Source organism: Rhinolophus sinicus, linkage group LG06 (genome assembly GCF_036562045.2).
Source record: "Rhinolophus sinicus isolate RSC01 linkage group LG06, ASM3656204v1, whole genome shotgun sequence".
NCBI classification, from domain to species: domain Eukaryota; kingdom Metazoa; phylum Chordata; class Mammalia; order Chiroptera; family Rhinolophidae; genus Rhinolophus; species Rhinolophus sinicus.
The window spans coordinates 52,950,368-52,972,694 of NC_133756.1; the positions used below are offsets into that span (position 1 = coordinate 52,950,368).

At 45.5% G+C, this 22,327-nt stretch overlaps 1 protein-coding gene across 2 annotated transcripts; it reads right to left on the reverse strand.

Annotated features, from left to right (window-relative positions):
- Positions 1–14,493: 14,493 nt before the first annotated feature.
- Positions 14,494–21,710, reverse strand: BARHL2 (BarH like homeobox 2). Of its 2 annotated transcripts, none has more exons than XM_019753219.2 (4): positions 21,201–21,710; positions 19,385–20,066; positions 17,262–17,487; positions 14,494–15,474 (listed from the first exon to the last, which is right to left on the reverse strand). In XM_019753219.2, the coding sequence occupies exons 2-4, from the start codon at positions 20,004–20,006 to the stop codon at positions 15,162–15,164; spliced, it is 1,161 nt and encodes a 386-aa protein (XP_019608778.1). In that variant the 5' UTR covers positions 20,007–20,066; positions 21,201–21,710; the 3' UTR covers positions 14,494–15,161. The 2 variants fall into 2 exon arrangements, with proteins under 2 accessions (XP_019608778.1, XP_074191221.1); XM_074335120.1 differs by having other exon boundaries at positions 19,385–21,070.
- Between the last annotated feature and the right edge of the window lie 617 nt (positions 21,711–22,327).

Sequence of the window (22,327 nt, forward strand, 5' to 3'; positions counted from 1 at the left end):
AATAGTCAAATAGTTGCTGAAAGCCAACTCTTACATTTCTTAGATATTTCACCAATAAGTTTAAAACTTGCTCAAAGTATACGAATGGGAAAACATAGAGAGAGACAGAGAGAGAGAGAGAGAGAGAGAGACTAGCTAATAAGATTTCACAGCTCCAGGTCCCCTTTCTAGATGCTATATTCCAGTCTTTCGTGGCTACTATAGAAAAGAAATAGAGGGTTAATCTCCAGCCTTATGTTTTGGAGAAAATCATCACAAACGCAGGCTCCATTGGTAAATAAAATGTGCAGAAGCCCCAACTTGCCAAACGTTGAATACTATACACATAAACATTGTGTTGATAATCCAAACCAGTCATCCTTAAGTACTATGTCAAAATTAATTAGAAATTTAAATTTAAATTTATATTTGCAGATACTGAAAAAAAATCCCTATTCTAGAGTTTAACTTATAAGAGTATTAGCTTGTGGAAGCTTGGTAAACATTTACTGAGCAACTCTGATAGACATTGGGGAGTTTTTTAAATGTGTATTATATGTCCACAAAAGGCTTACAGTCTAAGGAGGAAAACAGACAAATAATCAGTTATCATACCCAGAAGAGTGCAAAGATACTAAATAGAGGTATAATGGACAAAAGAAGAGAGTAGAAGGAGTGGGAGGAAAGGGCGGGGATTAAAAAAAAAAGGCATTGACATACAGAATGGAAAGTGGTAGAATGACTCCAAAACCTGGCTCAAGTATCCATGCAGTCACCTACCTGCCACACTCTCTTACTACTTACAATGAATAATTTCACAATGGTTTTAGAAATATATACCTCTCACAGAGGTATCTAGGATATACATACAGATAAATATTTTAGGATCTGCTTCATTCCTGGAGTTATAACTTAGACAAGGAATAGACAGTCTTGATGTTTATATTCCAGCAAGACAATTTCTAAGTTGAAAAGGTGATCACATATTTCAATGTTTCACAAACAATAAATATGAATCTTAACTATGCGATACAGTGTGAACCTATTTCAGAGTCCTAAGAAAAGAACCAAAATAATTCTAAAGTCATCTCCATTGTTCTTTTTTAAATCTAGAAGCTTAAAAAATATTCTAATGTTCTTTCTCCTAAACCTTAATACAGCAGGAGGAAGTTTAAATGTTGTTGTCTTTGTTACACACGTGTTGTAGCTCTGAAGTACAATAGTAATCCCATTTGTACAATAAAAAGTATGATACACTTGAGCCTTGCTCTCTTGTGAATTATGAATCATTGTAATCTCTGGGGATTGTTATCACGTCTCTAAGGTTCCTACTTTGTTTCTTCAATTTTTTCCCTCAAATACCTTGGTACCTAAAATATCCTAGAAATTTGAAGTCCCCGTATGAAATATCTTAATGTATTGTCTCCACACACTCTCCACTCTTTCCAAAAAATATGTAGCTTAAGAGAACCAGAAGATCAGTAGTAAATTGTTACTAGGTCTATTTTATACCTTGGTTGGAAAGTCTACCTATTATAGTCTTATTCCTTTGGTAAGTAGCTAAAATGTCCAATTAATAGAATTTAGCAATCAGACAGAAGTTGTTTTTAGAATAATTAAAATGTGTGGTCATTACTTTTTTATTCCCTTGTGTGTGTGTGTGTGTGTGTGTGTGTGTGTGTGTTTTGAGATGTGGTTCATTATAACTTATTTCAGCTGTTCTGTTTTGTTTTTGTTTTTGTTTTTTATTAGTTTCAGGTGCACAAGACAAAGCAAGACTTAGACGTTTATCATTTATATCCCTCACACTGTGTGAACCCCCCTCCCCCATCCACTATCCCTCTGTACGTTCCCCAAATTAATTTTCAAAACCCCGTGGTCATCTTGTCGTTACCGACTATTTTCTAAACCTCTCACCTGTTTTCTAATTCTTCATATTTTCACATCTTTTCCAACAAAAAAAATAATACATAAATAAGACAAGATTTTACAGATTTTTCTCTATTGGTATGCTTTTTTCCCCCAAACATCTTAAAATATGGGTGTGGTAAAATACAAAGAGAATCTGGATGTGAGTTTTCTTACATGTTAAAGCATCAGTTTTCTCTCTTCTCCTGCCATGCACATTGCAAATTCCAGTTAACAATGCATTAAGCAATATAGTAATTCTAAACCTAAACATCATGCCAAATACTTCTAGTGAAAAATAGTTGCTAAATGTAGCTTCATTTTGAAAGTCACTGTTTTCATTAACAGTGTCTTCCAACAGCCTTGTTTCAATAGTATTGCTCTTAACCATGAAATTTAGCTGCTACTGTTTACTCTTTGAATTATGCCTATTAAACTGCCAACTCAATTTATTTTCTCAGTTGCCATTACCCTGTTAAGAATATTGTTAATAAGCTAAAGGTCTCTTTATTCCTTTTCTTGGCTTATGTAGCTTCCTGAATTTACTTACCAATACGATTTAGAATATAGGAGCCAATGGAAAATGGAGTCAATTCCTGACATGGGCCTTCACTCCTATCTCTATGAAAGAGGCTCATTTTTAGAAAAGAGTTGGAAGAAAGTATTCTATGCATTTCTCTGCTTACTACGCATTATCAACAACAACAACAAGAAAAGTCTACAAAGCCACATAATTACTTCAGAGCTATGAAAAAAGGACAAGTTAGAAAGTGGATGGCTAGTGCAATTAATTCAAGAATAAACTAATGTCACATAACTAGTACAATTTTACCAGATCCTATTCTTCTCACTGACAACTACAAAATGTTAGCCAAAGACCAACTGAAAATTAAAATTAGATTTTAAAAAATTTCTACTATATCACCATCATAGTCAATAATGGTAGCAAATATCCATTGTACTAGGATTCTCAAGCTAATGTGCCAGGTACTTAAAATACAACAACAAATCAGATGTGGTCCTCCCATTAAGGAATATGTATGAACTCGCAAACATCACTTGGACATGCTGTTTTTAATTAATCAATGGCTTCATGTTCAATTACATAAACTTTTTTTGAATCCCTGCTTTACACAAGGCACTAACCTAGGGATTCGGAACAAAAATATATAACACATATTTAGGATAACATTAGATGTCAGTTCACTAGTTAGGATCAGGAAGTATACACAGATGAATGTTCTTGACAACAATCCAGAACTTAGGAACCAGCACTTAGCAAGAAACAGATGTGACGACACTTTCTTTAATAAGTAGACTTTGAGTGTTTTGTTTCGTCATTCCCTGACTAATCCACAAAGAATAGTTTTCATCTTGCTAAAGAAAACTACCATTAAGCATTTTCAAACATAAAGGCCAACGTCTCTACAATGAGATTAGGAAGGAAACCTCAAGGGTGAAGCTTTCAGCTGAAAAATTAGTTAGGATAAATGTTTACGTGCTTACTGTGTGTTCATGGTAAGCTGAAGGCTTCTCTAATGAGGAAGTATTCAAAGTTGTACAACACTTATGTTAACTTGTATGGGATTCCTAAAACATTGTCACAGTTAACTAAATCAGACACAACTCAGCCAATTTTTTAAAAATCTGAAATTCGTAAGGTCGTTAATCAGATTCTTACCCACGTAACAGATTCAACAGATTCTTATACAGATTCACTTTCTTATAGCTACAAAAGGGCTGGTCTTAGTAGACTGCAAGCCAATCGCAGCACTTCACTCTAGGGAAAATAAAATAAAGAGGGTCACTGATTACGGTTGCCAAAAACCAAAAGTCAAGTTTTCCGTAGATATGACCAAGTCACCATGTAAGCAGCCGGATGTCCTAAAACTGAGATCACAAATATGGAGCTAAGATACCTCACAAATTCAAGTCCTTCAAAAATCTGCTCTATGCATAGTTCTCCACACTACATATATTCTTAGAGCAATCTTTAGAAACTCCAACATTTACTCCACAACAGTCTTAGACTACAGTCCTTGTAAGAGGTTTATAGTGAAAGATACCATTTGACCATAAAGAGAAATGAAAAGAGAAGGTATGATATATGTTATAGTTCCAGGTTTCATCTATCTTTTGAGTGATGAGGAACTACATAGTCATGGAAAGTGGAATTCTTTCTGCCTATGCAGTAAGGAGCCGAAGAAAAGTAGGGGAGTGGGTTGATCGATCTGGTGTGCAGGACAACACTAAACACTGTTTTTCTAGTCCAGTTGTTCTAAGTGTGTTTCTAAGGACTGGTCTGTGTTGCTTTGAAGAACATCATTTGACTCTCAATATATTCCAGACACAGAACAAGAATTTTTATTATATCAGGGTCTAAGTATATAGCAATATGAAAGAGGCAAACAAATTTAAATTAAACTTTCTTTTAAAATGTTAAATTTTCAATTTAAAGGGATATATTAAAGACATATCTATGGTTTTCTAAACACTTATTATTGAAATCAAGAGTATCAAACCAATGCATTATGATTATGGATCTTACAGACCATATAAAACTTATGCTATAATAAATAAAAACCCTAATATCCAAAACCAAATATTTTTTTAAATGCATATTTCTTAGTGTTTCTAACACAAACATCTGAAGCCAAAAGACTGACTATAGAGGAAGAGGGTTTTTCATTTATTTTGTTTTGTTTTTAACATCATAGCATTATCTCTCTTTGACTTATAAAACCTAAGGTATTATCTTTTCGTGATGCTGATATTAGAAAGTAAAGAAACATTTACATTACAGGTTCTGTGACATAAAGAAAGATATGTGTGATATAAGGAAAGACCTGTACTCTATATTACAAAACAGAATAATTGATTTGATCTTCCCCACAACTCAAACCATGTTAAAGACTGTGCCTCATAATGGGTCTTTATTGTGTTCTGTTCCATAAAGCATTTCTAGTCACCATAAGGATAAACTGACATTTCAGTGTTACCCATATTACTCCAAATTGAGTTTTCAAATCACAATTCCATGCCAAAACCAGCCTCAAAACATTACAGAAATTTTAAGTACTGAAAAGTGCTATGAAATTTTCTTGAACATTGAAATATTGTATTTGCATCACGGCCCTGTATAGATATGTATGCAGAATGATAAGGGTAAGGACAGATCTGCAAATCAGTGCAAATTTGTCTACATAAAGAGACGCTTCTGTTTGCATATGGATATTCATGAAAATTAGGGGAAAAAGTCAAAACTAAATAAATATTTAATATGTCAGCACCTGTCATATAGTTTGTGTGTGTGTGTGCTTTACTACTATTGACTAGCAGTAGTACTGCTACTCTAACCAACTTCATTAAAGAATAAAAGAAAAATAATAAGTCATTTCACACTCTGTCTGACCATTATACAATAATAGCAAGATTTCATGCAAGGGTACAACATTATGCCCATCTGCAATCACAGTCTCTTTGCAAAAATCTCAATTCACACTTCACATGCAGCTAACCTTGTTACCATCCCTTCCTAAATCCATCAGGGTTGCAGCTGCACGTCTTCACAACCCAACATCTTAAAATTCATCACTTCGGCACCTTAGCCTCACTATAGGTCAAGATAAAGAATCCAACCAAGAATAATTAAAGGGCACCCAGATGTTTAGTTTACTTATCTCAAGCCTTTCCTTTAACATATTTGAATTGCCTATGTGTACTATTTCTTTCATATTTTTAAGTTATGTGTAATGTGATTGTTTTAAGGGTATGAGACCTGGAACAATACATTTCAGACTCTCTTTTTTTTTTCCAAGTATAGTTCTTTGTAGTTGAAATTTGAACAAGAGGCGTGATAATGAGTAGGTTGAGGGAAGGAAAGGTGTTATCTCATTAAGGTAATTACTAAGACATCCTCACCATTATATCGGTTTGAAAATGTGGCAATTAAAGTGCCCTACATGGGCTCCTGGAGACAAGAGAACAAGACAGTTCTCTTGGAACTTCTATGTTACGGTTAATGTGTGTCATGTAAATGAAAGGGTAGACTATTGCTATTTAATTCTTTTCCTCACCCCCCACCCCTACCCTCAAATTTCTTTGTGGGTTATGTGTTTTTTTTTTTCTTTAACCTGAATTTAGTTCTGATGAAAGGTGCCAGATTGACAGTCCTAGAAGCTAAAGCCTTCTTTTTCACCCACAGAATAGTTGGAGCACAGAAAACAGCAGGGCAAGCCAGGCAGGCAACATGCTACCAACCTAACCTTCCTCCCTCCTTAGTCAGGTGAATTCATACCCACAGTCAATGAAGCTCAAAGTACACATAAAAAAAATTATAAGTGGTGTTCTTAGCTTACTTCACCACAACATATACAGGCTAACTCACACAGCTCTCAGTTTACTCAGGCTGAATTTGCACTATTCACTGAAACCACTGCCTTTCGTCAGTAATTGAGTTTCCTTCTTGAGCTGGTCATCTTGCTCTCTCATTGCTTCCACTGCCCTAATTAACATAAACAATGAAGTGCTATGCCATATAACATATAGAATCCATTCTCCAAAATCTTGCTTTCGTGCTCACTGAAGCATTGTTTATCTCAACTTAAGGAAAACAATCTAAATGTCCAGCAATGGAAGAATAGTGGACTCAATTTTGACACATTTTTGAGAGAGTATTATGTATCAAATACTTACAGAGTTTTAAATAATACAGAGAAATACTGGTACTACATGTGAAAAGCATAAATGATATCCCAGATGAACTATGATCGCCACTATATAAAAATTAACAGCAAAAACCTAAAAATAATAAATCAAACATTAGCAGTGGTTTTGAGTGACAGAAGATGGACTTTTTTTCTTCTCTCTACTTCAGTATTTTATACATTTTCTACAGTGAGCATGCATTACTTTTGCAATAAGAAAGTTATTTTAATATTTTTACAAAAAGTCTGTTTCTTTTGTAGTAGAATTTGACCACATAAATTTAATTACATTAAAACTGAAAGTCAAGAACCACCTGAAAATGTAACACTGTAGTATGTCTTTTCTTCTCTTTCTCTATCTTTACAAGGGAATAAATGGGAGAGGGGATAAGGATGAAAGAAAAAAAAACACTAAGCAAATATGTTGTAGAAAGAACTAAAGCTTAGAATCGGTATTAAACTAGATGACCTTTGAGATTCCTTCCAATCCTGGCTTTGGATCAAGATCAGTTCTGCTTAAAATTCAATTACTTATTAACGTGGATGTTGGAAAATAACCTTTTGCCAAATTTCTGGGCAGAACCAAGTGAGAGTCATGTTCTCCTTAGGGACTACATCATTTATGGGAGGAAAAGAAAAGCCTGTAAACATGTTGTCAAATAAAGGGGATCCTTCCTGAAACGCCAGGGAGGTACACAGCACTGCTGTTATAAGTAGTGATTTGAATAGTTCTTTTTTTTAATCCTGTTCCCAAAAAATTAATAGTAAGATTCAATAAATTTACAAGCTTAATTCAACTTTTCAGCATTGACATCCCTCAATGGGAATGCTTGGCCCATCACCTGTGCCCCCCAAAAGACATCCCAAATATATAAAATAGTAAAAATTCAGGAGGATACAAGCAAGATGGGAATGAAGAGCAAAAAGGACTCTATGGACCTAGGACTTTTTAAAAAGTCTCCAGGCAAGCCAGGGCGCTCCTCTATTGAATTCACTCACCTGACGCTTCTCACCAGATCAGTGGTCATCATATCTATTAGCAGTTCCTGAAATGAAAGCAGTCATTATTCCTTTACTAAGTGAGGTGGAAAGGTCTTAATGTTTATATAAATTCTAATCAAATTCTACCCTAATAAATACCTTCGTGGGAGGACTTTGGGCATGTGAAAATAATTGGGCCTTCTGCAGGAATAATTAGGCCACAAGATGAAGGGAGGCATGCGTGGGAGCTGCATAATGTCATTCCTGAGGCGGCGTCAGGGCCAAAGGGTTTGAACCCAAAAATGATACCAAGAGAGGGGTAAATGAAAGGGGTAACAAAATTTGGGGCCTGTTCTCTGCAAACCAGGCACGCCTGGGAAAACTCCTCTTTGCTGAAGAAAGTAGAGGGAAGTAGGGGAAGCCCAGGCCACTTTCTTTCCTGTGCTCTGATTGGGCAAGGCTGAAGTGGGCGGGCCGAGAGCCTACCACGTGACAGGAATGGGTAGTGCTATTTCTGGCTGCAAAGAACCGGCTCCTAACGTCAGCTGAGATGTAAATCTAGAGAAGTCCGTGGAGGGGATCCAAAATAAGGATTGCCAGAATTTTCAAGAGCAATCCAGAAAAGAAAAAAGATATAATGAAATACCCCATGCCCGCACTTATCCATTTGTGCTTTATGTGACATTCTGGGCCAATCTATCAATGCCGTAGCATTGAAAGATTATGTGAAAATTATGCATTTATTCACATATGAACATGTTTAATGTAATGCCACAGTGTGCTCACTCAAGGCTGGTGAAGAAGTACGTCCTTTTGAAATCCTCTTAATTTAATGGAAACTATTCTGTAAGCTTCCATTAATAGAACAAGTTTGTGGAAAATGGGGCAGATGAATAATAATTTGATGTTTCAACGTGATTCTGGCTCTGATGCACCCTATTTCCAATGGGCAACTCTGTCTCTTAATATCTGGGCTAGAACTTCCCTGCCTGTAGTTCTGCAGTTGCCCAGCCCCAGAGGTAAGAGCTGGTGAGAAAGGATGTTGGCAAATCAGCTCTTTCCGTGGTATTTACCAAACATTATTTGCATCTTTCAGAAATTACGACATGCCAATTTTCTAAAATGAGAGCTCTTTTAAAAATAAAACGTTTCATGTTAGATCATTAGAAAATCATTTCGTAGTAGTTCACTCAACCAGAAACCTGTTTAGTTAGAAAGAGACCTACTGCGGTCTCTTCACTTGGAAGATTCCCACATCTGGAATCTATACCAAGTAGATCAGCTTCCCTACAGTAGGAAGTGAACAGTACCAACTTTCTCCTTTTCCTAACACTCTATCAGTCAATTGGCTTTATGATGTGGACTATTTATCCACAATGGGCACTCTAATTTTGTAGCATAGGAGTAGGGAAACAGTGCACCACCAATGCCTAATTCCTCTCTCATAAGGCAGCATTATAAATATACATTGGTCTGTAGAAAACTTTTCCTCCCCTTTCATCTAACGATGCACACCCTGCACACCTCCTCCTTCAGCTCCCAGAGGCTTTGCGGGCTCCCCAATAGTGACTGAACTTACAAATGTGGGTAATCTATGTCGCTACAAGTCTCAGTCAGCTCGTAAATTCCACGTAGCATTTCCAAATCTCCAACAATAACGGAAAAGAGGTAGAGGATAGTCGCAGGGGAAGAGGCAAAGAATGTAATCAACAGAGGAACTGGCTTCCAAGAGCTGAGGGAAAACCTGAAGGAGGCAGTCATTTGCAGCCAGTAGACCTTTTTTTTTTGGGGGGGTGGGGGATGAAGCGGGATACAAATATGAGCTCCCACCTGGGCAAAGATTATTTTATTATCTTAGGAAAGGGAGAAGACTTTGTATTCCCGAGCCCACCGAGGTGTTTGAGAAGGGCCTTGCTCTGCAGAACCAGCCCAAGCACCGTTCGCGAAAGTATTTGGATTCCTGTCCCTGGTCTACAGAGTCCCTGTCCTGAAGCGCGCACTCCTCCCTGAGATACCGTTTGTAACCCGGCGCAGAAACTTGTGGCCGCTGGGCTGTCCCCGGGGCGGGAGGAGAGCGGAGACCCGGCTGGGGTGCGCACTGCGGGAGACCCGGCGCGGAGCCCGCGCTCTGCAGCTGGGCTTGGAGCGGCCGCACAAGCCCCTGGCTGCAATATGTGTGCGAATGGTTAGGTGTGGGAGGGAGGACGGCTACTCCCAGGGCCTCTTCACTAAAAAATCGTGTGAGGCGGCCGGCGATACGGTGGGTGGGGGCGGGAACCCGTCAGCTCCACAAAGTGACAAAGCCCTTTCATCGTAAATCAAGTTCAATCTCGCGCTCGCGAAGGTCCTCTTCTTTCGGTGGAGCTCTCCCAGGGACGACCCGCTGTCCTGGACCAGATAGTAGCGGGAGCTGGGAGAGTCCCAAACCCACGCGAAGGGGGCACCGGGTGGGAGCAGCGGTGGAGATCTGAGCCTCGGCTCAAGCCGACCTGCAGCGCGGCCGCCTCGAAGCGCTTCTCCTGAGCTTCCACCCGCGGAGGCCGCGTTTCGCCGAGCACACACTGGGGCTGCGCGAGCGGAGGAAGTAAAAAGTGCCATTTAGAGCGGTTCCACTGGCGACCTCGCTGCGGCTCCGGCGCAAGGGTTTCAAAGCAGCAGACCTGAGGCCAGGCTTCTCCCCAGTCGGCTTCCACTAAGAACTTATTAAATAGGGACGGTTTAGAGTTGATCTGTCACTGAGCACTACTTACCCCGAGATCTTTTGGGTTTTGAATTACTTTATTGATCTGAAGATTTTGTTCTTTGGAATGTGACCCTGTTTGGACTTAGAGCTAATCAGGAAACGCTGCCGGGGAGGTCGTTTTGTAATCACCTCGCGGACCTCCTCCGCGGGCGCTGAGGACCGTAACCCGGCGCGCCCCTAACCCGGCGCGCCCCCTGCGGTCGCCTGGGCTTTGCCTGGAATCCACCCTCCCCGGGCACTTCGCTCCTACCGTACGCGCGCCCTGGGAGCTGTCTGTGGTGCTAGGAGAGAGAAACCTAGAGAGGGAGGTGGTGGGTAGACCCGTAGAGACAGAGCTGAGAAACTGAGAATACGAGATTGGCGGGGATGGTCCACCCAGCAACACTCGGGCTGGAAGACACCTTCAAATTTCAGCCTAGGGGAGGGAAGGAAAAAAGTCCCTTCTGGGACATCTTATCGCCCTGAGACAGCTGACCTGATTTCCAATGCAAAAGGCCAGTGACACCTCCCTTGCTCTAAAAGTACACACCTCAACCCTACACACTTACCCCTACTGAGCCCTGGGGGCGTTCAGCTTGGCAGAAGTCAGAAGGGAGGGACACTGGGTTCTGGCCACACACCCCAACTCCAGGAAAAAGAAGCAAATGGTAGAGAGAAAGGCTGGAACTGGCCAAGGAAGTGGGACTGCACAAAGACCTAATGGGACACTCAAGGAGCCTGGAGGCACTGTTCCAGGGTCCACAGATAAACCCTGGAGAAGCCCACACTCACCCTTCCGCCCACAACTCTCTAGTCAACAGTAAGGAGCAAGGCAAGTCAGCTTTCCCTCACCAAAGATTCAGAGCTATGGAGGAAACATCAGTTCCCCCCGGAGGCTCGGCCCAGCTCCTGACCATTCTCACTACTAGTAAAAAGTCAGTCTCTTTCCAAGCATGTTGACTTGAAGGCATGCCTGTGAAGCTGTGCCTGGCTTTTTAGAAAACCAGGCAGCTCTCTTCCTGTATGTTTTTGTAACCACCACATGGCTTACTTAACAGGAACTAAAGTATCCCTAGCCCTGGGGAGAGAGCTTCTCCAAATATTTTTAGAAAGTTAAAAATATAACAAAACAAACTACTCACAAACTGCCTGTTTAAAGAGGGGAGGTGGGATTCGGCAGACTCCTGGGGAAGGGCTGCCTAGGCTGGAGTCAGATGGCAAGGAGTGGGGAGGAGGGAAGTTTTGTTTTGAGGGTAAGCGATTTTATTTTTATTTGCAACACAGGAAATCAGCTGTCTAATTTGCCATCATGTGGGCTTTCATTTTAAGGGGTGGAGCAAAAATATACTGATACAAGGTGGTAAGTATATTTGCTGGAAGTGTGGAGGCAAGAAGCAATCATTACTTTGCAAGTCGTTGAAAATTACTGGCTTGAGCTAAACCGGCTGGTTGCTAGCTAGAGAGTTAACTTATTTCACACTCACTACAGATATGTGCTAGGTTTGCAGGGATCCCAGAGCTGATCTTGGGGTGGGCAAATCTAACAGGACTTTGTGGGTGTTTAAACATCTGTCTAAAAGAAGTTTCTGTTCCTGTGTGTCTGTAGCAAAAAAAGATTGCTGCTGAAAGTCCCTGTTTTGCCAGTCCCCAAATTAATCAAAGGAGCAAATCAAATGGAGTCTAGCTGTGGAGTACCCTTCAGATATCAGCTAAAGACGGGAAAAGAAAATGAGCACAGCTCCCAGGGACAGCTTTCCTCCAGGTCTTCACAACTAACTCTGGATCTCCCGTGAGAAGAGACCTTTGCTTGTAATCTTGTTGCTTACTTCCCAGAAAATCTAAGGTTGCACTCATCACCTCTTAGTCAACCCCCCAACTTTGTTGGGCAGACACGGAAGGACAAAAGGACCCTTTTAAAGGGAAAGGACTGGGTTTGCATTAGACTCGTAAGCATTAGTTTGGGGATATTTGAATAGAGGGGCACCTGCTGAGGTATCCTTTGCAGTACTGCATCAGAATGAAAAGACGGAATCCAAGCCTCAGCTTTCTTCCTGGAACAACAGCCGCCCCCCAACATCCAACAGCCAACTTGGATGCAACCGGAAGTAATCAAAACAAATTTAGATGGAAAATCGACACTTTCATCAGCATGGTTTGGAGGGGAGAGAAAACATGAAGAAAAGCAAATTTGAGAGGACTCTGGTGGATATAGACTAATTGCTAGCAGCAGTGGAATGAGGTCAATTAAGAAACTGTGGTCACTGTAGACATGGTGCTCCCCCCTGCATTATCCATCTGTGGAGTCCAAGTTCAGCCTTGAGAGTGAAGGGGTAGCCGGCAGGCCCCTCAGCACAGTGGCTGGTGAGCGACTAGAGGGCTGTTGGGAGCCAATGGGTGCAATGGCCTTGTTCGTATTTGTAGGTTTGTTTATGTGTTTTTCCCAACTGTACCTGAGGTCATTCTTTGTAAGGAACTTGAGATGTGTGAACTCCAGTGATTTCCCAGGTCCCACTTGTGCTGATGCTGACCAACCCTGGGGCCAGTGCAGACAGAAGTTGCAGTACTCCCACGCCTTGGAAAGTGCGTTTTTAGGCCCATGCAGACCACTTTTGAACTATTTAAACTTGACTATAAAACCCAGCAGCAGCTAAGATGGAACAAGGATTGTCTGCTGAGTGCCCTGGCATTAAGCATTGCCACTAGTGGCTCCCAATTTCCAGCCCAGCCCGGCTACCTGAGTTTGCCTTAGCTGGAGTGGGAAGAAAAGGAGGCCAGTCCAGAGCATTTTGTGAGAATCAAAGAAGACCAAGACCATTTTTAAAGTAAATTGATAAACTGGATAAAAATCTGCAAACCACTCCCTAATTAGCAAAGGACTGAGCGAGGCGCCCCAAGCAATGTCCTCCCGGATTTTCCTTCTTTCTTCCCTTCTTTCCCACTCCTCCCCAACACACACTTCCCACAGCACTCCATATTGTAAAAAATACTTTTAACGCTACTGAAGTTCAAACATCAGAGAAAGTTGGAGGGTGGGTCTGGATGTGTTTCAACTGTGTCCTACCTCTTTGACACTGTATTAGAGCAGGGGAGAGGACAGAGATATGAGGATACCCAGATGCAGGACCTGATTCTCTGGCTCCTCGGGAAGTAACCTAGGGGCCAAAGAACGTGGGAGCAGCCTCAGAACTGCCCCCACCCCCATTTAGTTGTTCCCACATATAGTCCTGGGTGCTGAGTGGGGTGGCAGGGGCATGCCTGAGCGGAAATCGGGCCCTGGCTGAGGTACTACGAGTATTTACACACCCATTCACTCACACTCTTAAAGCAGGCATCGGGCCTCCTCCACCCTCAGGGCAGGTTCTTTCATTCTGTGGTCCCAACCCATCCAGAGATTCGGATAAAAAGCTTGGCACGCTTGTCTTGGCCAGAGTTGCATGTCCGCTCCAGGCATCCCAGCCCAGCAAACTCCCTAGGACAAGAGGATCAGCGCCGGGCAGGGGGCTGGATGCCCTCCGGGGAATGAGAAGGCAAGGATCAAAGCCGGGACGATGGCTTGTGAGGCCGGCCTCTCCGAGTTCCCGGGGCGTCCTAATTGCGCGCCCTGCCGTCTCCCGCTCGCAGGCTGTCCCGCCGCCTGGGCGCCGGGCCGCGGGCTGCCGAACAGCTGCGAGGCCCGCGGAGCGTCCGCCCGCCAGCCCAGTGCTCTGGGACCCTCGCAGCCCCGGAAGGAGCCCTAGGAGAAGGCGGAGGGACGGGCAGACCCCATTCAGCCGGGGCTGCCAGGCAGGCCCGGACAGCAGGGGAAGTTGGCCGCTCAATTAGCCAGCACCAACAGCCTACAAGCAGATTTTCTCCCGGAGCCTCGTCGGCTGCTCTGAAATCATCCACTTACAAAGAAAGGAAACCACACACATCAAATAACGGCTTGGAAGAGACCAGCATGAAAAATGGAGCTGTTTTTACACAAGTCAACCGAACGTCTTAACAGATTTGATAAATTCCTAATATTCCGAGAAGGACTTTTTTTCTAAACCAACTCTAGCATTTCATTATAGTACATTCTGCTTTAGTGAAATCAGCTCCCTTGGATTTCATCACTTGTTAAAAAAAGATAAACTTTATTTTTGTAATTTTCAATCACAAAAAAATCTATATTTTTGTCTAAGCATTTATTTTACTGAATCAAAAAGACATGAAAAAGAAAAATCATGTTTTACTAACGTATATAAGTGACTCTTTTTGGACAACATATAATAAATATGATATATCACTTATCACTCAGTCTTTCAAATGTACATTTTTGTTTCATATTATGGAGCATGCCACTTTTCCAAAAGAAAAAAGGTCATGAGAAATCAGTGCAAAGTTCTCAGTTAGCCTCCTTTTCTCTGGGGCAGACGGAATGTCCACAGCAACGCCCTCTGCCTCGGAATTTGAGGCTGTCGGTCCATCTACAGTTCTCAGCCTGGGCAGTTTCCTCTCCGTGCCCTTCTTTCTTCCCTTCTTACCCCTCCCCCCCGCCCTCCCTCCTGCTTGTCCCCAAAGTCATTTTTAAAAAGAACTTCAGGTTTTGTTTTTGTTGATGTTTTCACTTACTGGTCGCACTTTGTGTGGGGTCAGCATTTTCGCCAGTCACACTGCTGTAGGGGAGCTTTCCAGCCCTGTCTCTGGGGGTGGGGAGATGGAGAACAGAGGGCTGGCTCCTCTTTGGGGGCCCCCGCCCACTGGTGAGCGTCTTCCTCTTACTTCTCCGCTTCCCGGTAGGCTGCGAGGGAGGCCTGCAGGCCTGATATGGGGAGAGGAGGGGCCGAAGTCCGGGTGGGGGAGGGGACAGGGGAGGGACTGCAGCGCCGGTTGTTCATTCTTCACCGGGGGTGGGGGGTGCCTGGAATGGGGTTGGACAAGGGATTGATGGCCGGCTGTCCCCCGGGCCCCAGACCGTGGATGAGCACACGGGGCACCAGGGGCCGCTGCAGCTGGGGATGGGGTGCGGGAGGAGTCCGGTACATGCTGCTGTACATGGCGGCTGCAGCCGCCGCTGCGGTAGTGCTGTCCATGCTGCCCAACAGGCTTGGGTGGTAGAAATAAGGCGACGGAAACATTCTCTGCAGTGCCGAGTAGTTCCCCGCTTCGGCCAGCAGCTCCAGGCCCACCGCGGTCTGCCGCTTCCACTTGGTCCTGGAAAAAAGCGGGCATGCAGCACCCGGTAGCTGTGGGCACGATCCAGACACCAAGGCCCCTTCTCTCGCCCTCTCCCGCCGTCTCGTTCTGGGGGACCGGGCCTGAGAGAGCTCTGAGAACCAGGAATGAACTACATCTTCTGGTCCCCCCGCCCCACCACCCTCTTGCTCATAGAATGACGGACCAGGAATCCAAATCAACTTCGTAAATTACACCTTCAATGTCTGAGACATTCCTAAATGAAATTCTACAAGCTTTGCTGCCTCTTCCTGATCCTCTGCTCTGCTGTTGCTCCGCTTATAGTTTAACTACTTCCTAAAACTTCCCTGAAGGCCAACTTAGACCACGCTTTCTATAGACGGTATTTTCCCTCCTCCTCTAATTCCCTAACCCGAGTAAGTGGCTCCCCAACAAACCCAAAGTGTCCGCTCTCTGCCCCTCCCCCTATCCTCCAGGCTGAGTGAGAAGAAATGGTAAACAAAGGGACACAGAGACTCCTGGGCCTTGGACCCTGGCCCCTCTCCGTCCCCAGGGCTGTGGAGACACATCTCTCTCATCAGCCTGACAGGACCTTACAGCAGGCAGGGGGCTTAGGGCGAGGAAAGCAACCAGGTTTTGAAACGGAATTCGTTTGAGGGAGGGCTCTCCCAAGGGGACAGTACCTCGGGGCCATTCTGGGAGGGGAAAAATGCATTTCAAGATATTTTCTCCTCTGGGAGAGAATAACAATTAAAATCTGTGATCAGCTTTCCTCTGTCTCCTCCCTCCCCCACCGCATCCCTGCTAAGAAGAAGAGGCGAGCAGCCCTTTGCTCAAATGCCTCAGGAAGGAACTCAGGGCCGGTGGGCTGTCCATACCCAGCAGCTCCAGCCAAATTAATAAACATGTCGCCCATTTTAAGTTGGCTACAAATGACACTAATGTTTTCCGACAGAATTAGGGTGGCTGAAACCGTATGTAATGAGACAGAAAATTATGGTAAAGATGACAACTGGATGGGCATTTCCAACCGCATTTATGAGCGATTAGAACACAAACGAGAGAAAAGGGAGAGGGAGAGACAATTGAGACAAGGGAGACAACCAGCAGGCTTGAAAACAGCATAACCTCAGCCTCAGGTTGCCCGGGTTCGCGCTACAGTTCGGGGGCCTGTGAGCTGCCAGCCTCTTTCCTAATTTCTTTTCATGGGAAGAAGTGGTTCCTGGTGAACTCTGAGGCAGCCAGTACAGGGGACAGACGCCCAGTCCGGACTCCTGGCCAGCTGCCAGATTCTCCTACCTGCGGCTACCTACCCCAACTCCCTGGCCGCCTCACAGGCCAAGGCAAGGACATTTTGCCAGGGCGGTGTGGCAGCTCTTCTGGGACCAAAATGGCAAGGCTGTGTGGCCAGCTATAGACATTCGGAACCAGCCTGGGGCAGGCCCAAAGGGTGTGCGGAGCAGGCTCTATGGACCTGCGTGTCAGCTGCACAAATGTCTCAATTTGAGAAGGTGTGGCTTGATTGATTTGGGGGTGAAGTGGGGGGAATTCCAGCCACTCAGGTTTGAGAGGGAAGGGAGTACATGTTAAGACATTTAGAAATGCAAAATTCTCTAAACTCCAGCTGCTCATAGGACAGTTCTCACCTTGAGGCTAATCCGTGCTCCAGCTTGAAAGCCCCCAAGTGCCCACTCTGGGCCCTCCAAGTCCCTGGAGTCTCCCGAAGCCAGGCGGGAAGAAGAGTGGTGCTGTGGTCATGACTGGGATGGCCAGACACATTTGCTCCCCAACACAAGCTCCCTTACCTGCGGTTCTGGTACCAGGTCTTGACCTGGGTGTCTGTGAGGTTGAGTGCGGCTGCCAGGTCCATGCGGTCCTGCACACTCAGGTACTTCTGCCGCTCAAAGCTACGTTCCAGCTGATTGAGTTGGTGGTCAGAGAAGGCCGTCCTGGCTTTGCGAGGCTTTTTGGCTCTCACAGGGGGACTCTCTCGGCTACTCGTAATCTCCCGGTCTCCTTCCTCCTTTGTTCCTATGATAGAAAGCCAGACGCGGTTTAGTCAAGTAGCCTGGAATAGGGAAGGGTGGAGTGTCCTCTGGGCACACACTTCCAAATTCCCAAGCCAGCCTCTGGTTTCTGAGGACTATACTTTGCCACCCTTGTCATACACATACTTGAACCCTAGCCAGTACCAAGGAAGAGGACCAATTTCTGGCTGGGAGCGTGGAGGCTTGTGCAGAGCTCCTGGAAGGGTTCTAAAAGGGGATCTGATCTCGCCATCTTTGAAAGTTAAGAAGAAAAAAAAAACTTTACAATAAAAGGTCTTTTTGTTGTTGTTTCCTTGACTGGGAGGAGAACCTGTCTCTTTCCTTTATTGTTTTCACCAAGACTTTTTTTTTTTTTCTGATTTGGTACTTTTCAAAAGGTCTTTTTTTTTTTTTTTTTTTTTTTTTTGAGGAGGAGGCACCTTTTTCATTTTACTTTTTCTGTTTACTCAAAAGTTACAGGTATTTTTTTTTCCTTTTTCAGGTGCACTTGGGAAATGTTGGAATCAAGCCCTCTGCAGCTGCTTGCACCAGGTCTTTTTAAGCTTCAGAAAAATATGTCTCCCAGACACCGAGCTGAGCTCAAAATCACTGAGCCCATTCAGGTGACAGCCCGGAGATTTCCGGATTCTATTTGTCAACTTTGGTTTTTTACTGAAATGCTGGGAAATCGATATGTCAATCCCTCTCTGTTTGTACCCGTTTTTGCTGTGCTCCTTGATCTTCCCTGCAGGAAGAACAATAATCTCTCTAATTGACCCACTGGGGAGGTTGGTGCACAAAAAATCGCCAGACCAGACTGTACATCTGTTTTGGGCACTATTATGCTAATGCTATAATAGTAAAATGAGGAGCTAATATTCTACCTTCCAGACAGTCAGCACACATCTTTCCCAGAGATGGCAAAGATTAATAATGATGATGATGATGATGATGATGATGGTGATGGTGATGATGATGATAAACTCATCAGTAAAGAAAAAAAAAGAACTCTTCTGGTTTGTTAAAACTCTTTTCCTATAAAAACCAGAACACTTATGAAATTGTCAGGAAAAAAATGAAAAAAGGGAGTTGAAGGGCAATTTCAATTGCCATCTTAACGAGTTGACAAAAATAGATAAATTCAATTCCATAAAATTTCGCTTTCATAGATGTTAAATTCCAAATATTGCTAGGAGCCAAAAATCTTACTAAAATGCAGATATTCAATTGGGGCCACTGGGGTAAGAAGGGTGTTTTAAAAATACTGAAAATCTGATTATAAATTTTTACCTTGTGTGTTGCCCTATATTAATCATGGTCTAATTAAAAATAGTTTCTCTGTTAATCAACTTGGAAATTTATTTCTTCCAATTTTTCCTTCATTAAATCTGATAATTTCTATGATGGTGTTTAGAAAATACGGTGGAGGGGAGGGAGGGAGGGATGAAATAATTTGCATTACAGAATAAACACCACGTTGTGATCACACCTCAAGACACCAAGCTAGCTAATCCTATTTCTTTCTCCCACCTCCCCCATTCCCACTCCCAAGGTTCGGCTAGAAAAATCTCAAGTCCTTCCCTTTTATCGGAGAAAGTATTTCCCGTTAGATCCCCTCCGCCACTGCCCCCTTCCTGATAAATTAAAATTAAGTAAAACAAAGAAAGGAAGAGGCTGGAGGTGAGGCTTGAGAGGTAGAAACGTAACAATAAACAGAACTTCAGACGAGTCCCCAAATCGCCCGGGCAGGCCTCCCTCCCTCTTGCTGGTTTTGACTGTGGCACGATCGCCTTAGAAGCTCCGGTAATAACGCCCCATCAGAGATTCGCGGAAGGCTGAACGGGAGGTGGAACCAGCAGGAAAAGCTAGACCGCTGAGGGAGCTGAGGCGGCGCGACTCACCGTGGCATTTGATGTCGCTCTGGGAATCTTCCCGCTTATCGAGTTTGGTTTTGCTGTCCTCCTGCTCCAGCTTTGGCCTGAAGCTCTCGTGTGCTGCGTTGCTCTCCTGCTTCGGGGTGTGGTGGGGAGAGGAGACGCTGGTGCTGTAGGGTGCACACGCAGCCAGAGGTTTGCTGTCGCCCAGGATGTCCTTAATTAAAAAAGAAGAGGTGGAAGTCCTGGGGGCCGAGGCGGCGGAGCCCAGCTGCTGGGCGGGAGGCTGCTGTGGCGGTGGCGGCGGCAGCTGCTGCTGGGGCGAAGGCTGCAAACTTTGCGTGGGGGCCGCGGCTGGCGGCGGCGGCTGTTGGCTGTGGTGTAGGTGGTGGTGATGCTGGGGTCCGTCTGCTACCAGATGCGGTTCTGGGGCCTCCATAGTGACCGAGATGGGAGAAGAAGGCGCCGTTCCTACGGTATCAATCTCCGAACAGGGAGACGGAGTGGCCTGACTCCTAAAATCCGCGGTCCTAGCCTCGCCAAGCGGGCGGAAATCTCCATTCATCATGCTGGGGCTGCCCGAACTAGCACTGGACAAAATCGTGTCTATTCCAAAACTCGACCCGCTGGCCCCTTCCATTGTTGTCATTTCTACATGAGGTCCACGCCACTCCGCCGCTCAGCAGCCGCCGGGACCAAGCAAAGGAAGCTATCGATCGTAAAACAAAATAAATACTAAACAATGTTGTCGCCGCGTAAAACAAAAAGTGGGGCAGAGAGGGAAGGAAGGATGATTGGGAGGTAGCAATCAGTGGGCAGTTTCGACACTTTTTTTTTTTCCTATTGCAAAAAGCAGGGGTGGGGAGAAGGGAACCCAAGGGGGGAGTTACAAAAATTGTTGAGGAAGCACGGAGCCTGAGCTCCAGGAACAACCGCGCACGTGGGGCGGCTGTGGCGGCGCAGGGGACCCAGGCGAAGGCGCAGGCGGCAGGAGGTGACCCCAAAGCCTCCGCTACTGCCTGTGCCGCCGCCACCTGGGTTTGCCCACAGCCTGGCACCAGGCGGCAGCGGCGGCAACGGACGTGGCAGGTGCAGCGACCGGGAAGCCCAGGCGGCTGCGCACCCTCGGAGCTCCCCGCCGGCTCCCCAAGGTGGCTGCGGCGCGTGACTCGGCTGCCCCGGAGCCTAGTTTCTGAACTTTCTTGGAAAGTTGTGGAGCAGACACCGCCGCAGTGGTCGCAGCAACACTAGGAGGAGGAGGAGGAGGAGGAGGAGGACAAGGAGGAAAAGGAGCAGGCGCAGGCGGAGGAGGCGGCGGAGAAGTGGAGCCGTGCGACTCCGGGCGCAGCCCGGCGCGTTCGCTTGTAATCCGGCAGCCGGCGGGCGGCGCCGACCCCCTCCCGTGACGTCACGGCCACTGCCGCTGCTCCCCGCGCCGCGTCGGGCCCGCGCCCCTGCAGCCGAGGCCGCGCGCCCGGTCCCGCGTCCCCATTGGCCAGGCCCGCGAGAGCGAACGACGCAGACGTGCTAGGAGCCAATGGGCACGCGGCTCGCGAGCCGGTCAGCGAGCGCGGCTCCCGCCGGCTGCTCTTTTGAGAACCCGCACATCCCTTTGCCTGGAGCTCAAAGCCGAACACCTAGTCCTGCAGTGGTCCTGGTGTCCACAGTCATGCGGGAGGGCAGAAGGAGAGAGGGGAAGAGAGCAGAGGGAGACTAGAGACGGGAACCAAAAGGGGAAAAAGAAAGAGAAAGAGGGAATAGTAACGATTTGCCCGTTTTATTAAGAAATCCGAAGAGGGAAGGGAAAAAGGACAAGAAGGGAGAAGGAATCCGGCTGGCTTACCTTTAGACTCCAGCGCGGCCGCCCTCCTAGCATCTCCAAACATACGCCTGAATAGTCGGCGTACACTGAAAGCAGAGGAAGGGGATCCCTGAAGGAACCCACCGGAAAGTGTGTAACTCCAGCAGCCGGAGCTCTGGGTGGGCGGGCGGACTCGAAGTTCTGGTGTCTCTCTCCCCAAAGAGCCCGGGCATCTGGGCTCTGGCCCAGCTAGGTGTCTTGTCCCTGAAGGGAGATGGAGCGGGGTCCGCCTCATTCGGCACTCTCGGGCGGAGTGAGGGAAGGGGCCTGCTGCTCAAAACCCGGACCCGTCTAGTCACCAATCAGAGCCCGTGCTGGAAGAAATGCCGGGACAGACACTTTCTCCCGAGCGGGGGAAATAAAACCCCGAGGCGTTCTGTAGTGGCGAGGGCAGCCACGGTTCACTGCGGTGTCATGCTGGCTTGGGGCTCGGGAACTTGGGTGTAGGCCCGCAGTGCGTATTCTGTCTCGCCACCAGCCAGCTTTCAATCTCTCTCTCTCTCTCTCTCTCTCTCTCTCTCTCTCTCTCTCTCTCTCTCCCTCCCTCCCTCCCTCCCTCCCTCCCTCCCTTCTTCCCTCCCTCCCTTGCTCCCTCTTTCCGGCCACTTATTTGGAAAGGAAATAGTCACTGTGGATCCACTGGGGGACCTGGAGCGTGGTATAACTGTGACGCCTCGTCGCAGGGTATCAACTTGCATCATTTTTCCTAGGATGTCTCCAACCTGTCTCTTGTTGAATGTCAGAGTAATGGGAAGTGCCAGTGACAAGACGGCGTATTACTCCTGATTAAGTGCCGTGTCAACATAATTAGCAGAGTAATTATAAGGTGCTAATGAATGATTCAAAGTTCTTTGAGTTACATTTTACTCCAAATTACCATTTTAAGAACCCTATGAATCTGAGTGGCTGGCATGTCTTCCGTGACTAAGTACAGAATGAGGGTAGAAAATGGGCCTTTAAAGTCTCCAAGGGCTGGGCCGAAATCTGAGGTTTAGTTGCGGTTCTGAAGGTCACTTTCTGGGGAACAATTTTTTTTTTTTTCTTTTGAGAAGAGGGGTATGTCAGGGACGCAAATGACCTCCTGGGACTAGATACTGCCTTTCTGTCGT

Bases quoted from the DNA above. Each gene is read 5' to 3' on its own strand.
- BARHL2 (XM_019753219.2), bottom strand. From the start codon at position 20,006: ATGACAACAATGGAAGGGGCCAGCGGGTCGAGTTTTGGAATAGACACG. The intron at 17,488-19,384 runs GTGAGTCGCGCC...TTTCTATCATAG, and splicing joins GAGCGACATCAAATGCCACG to GAACAAAGGAGGAAGGAGAC. The intron at 15,475-17,261 runs GTAAGGGAGCTT...GCTTTTTTCCAG, and splicing joins ACCTGGTACCAGAACCGCAG to GACCAAGTGGAAGCGGCAGA.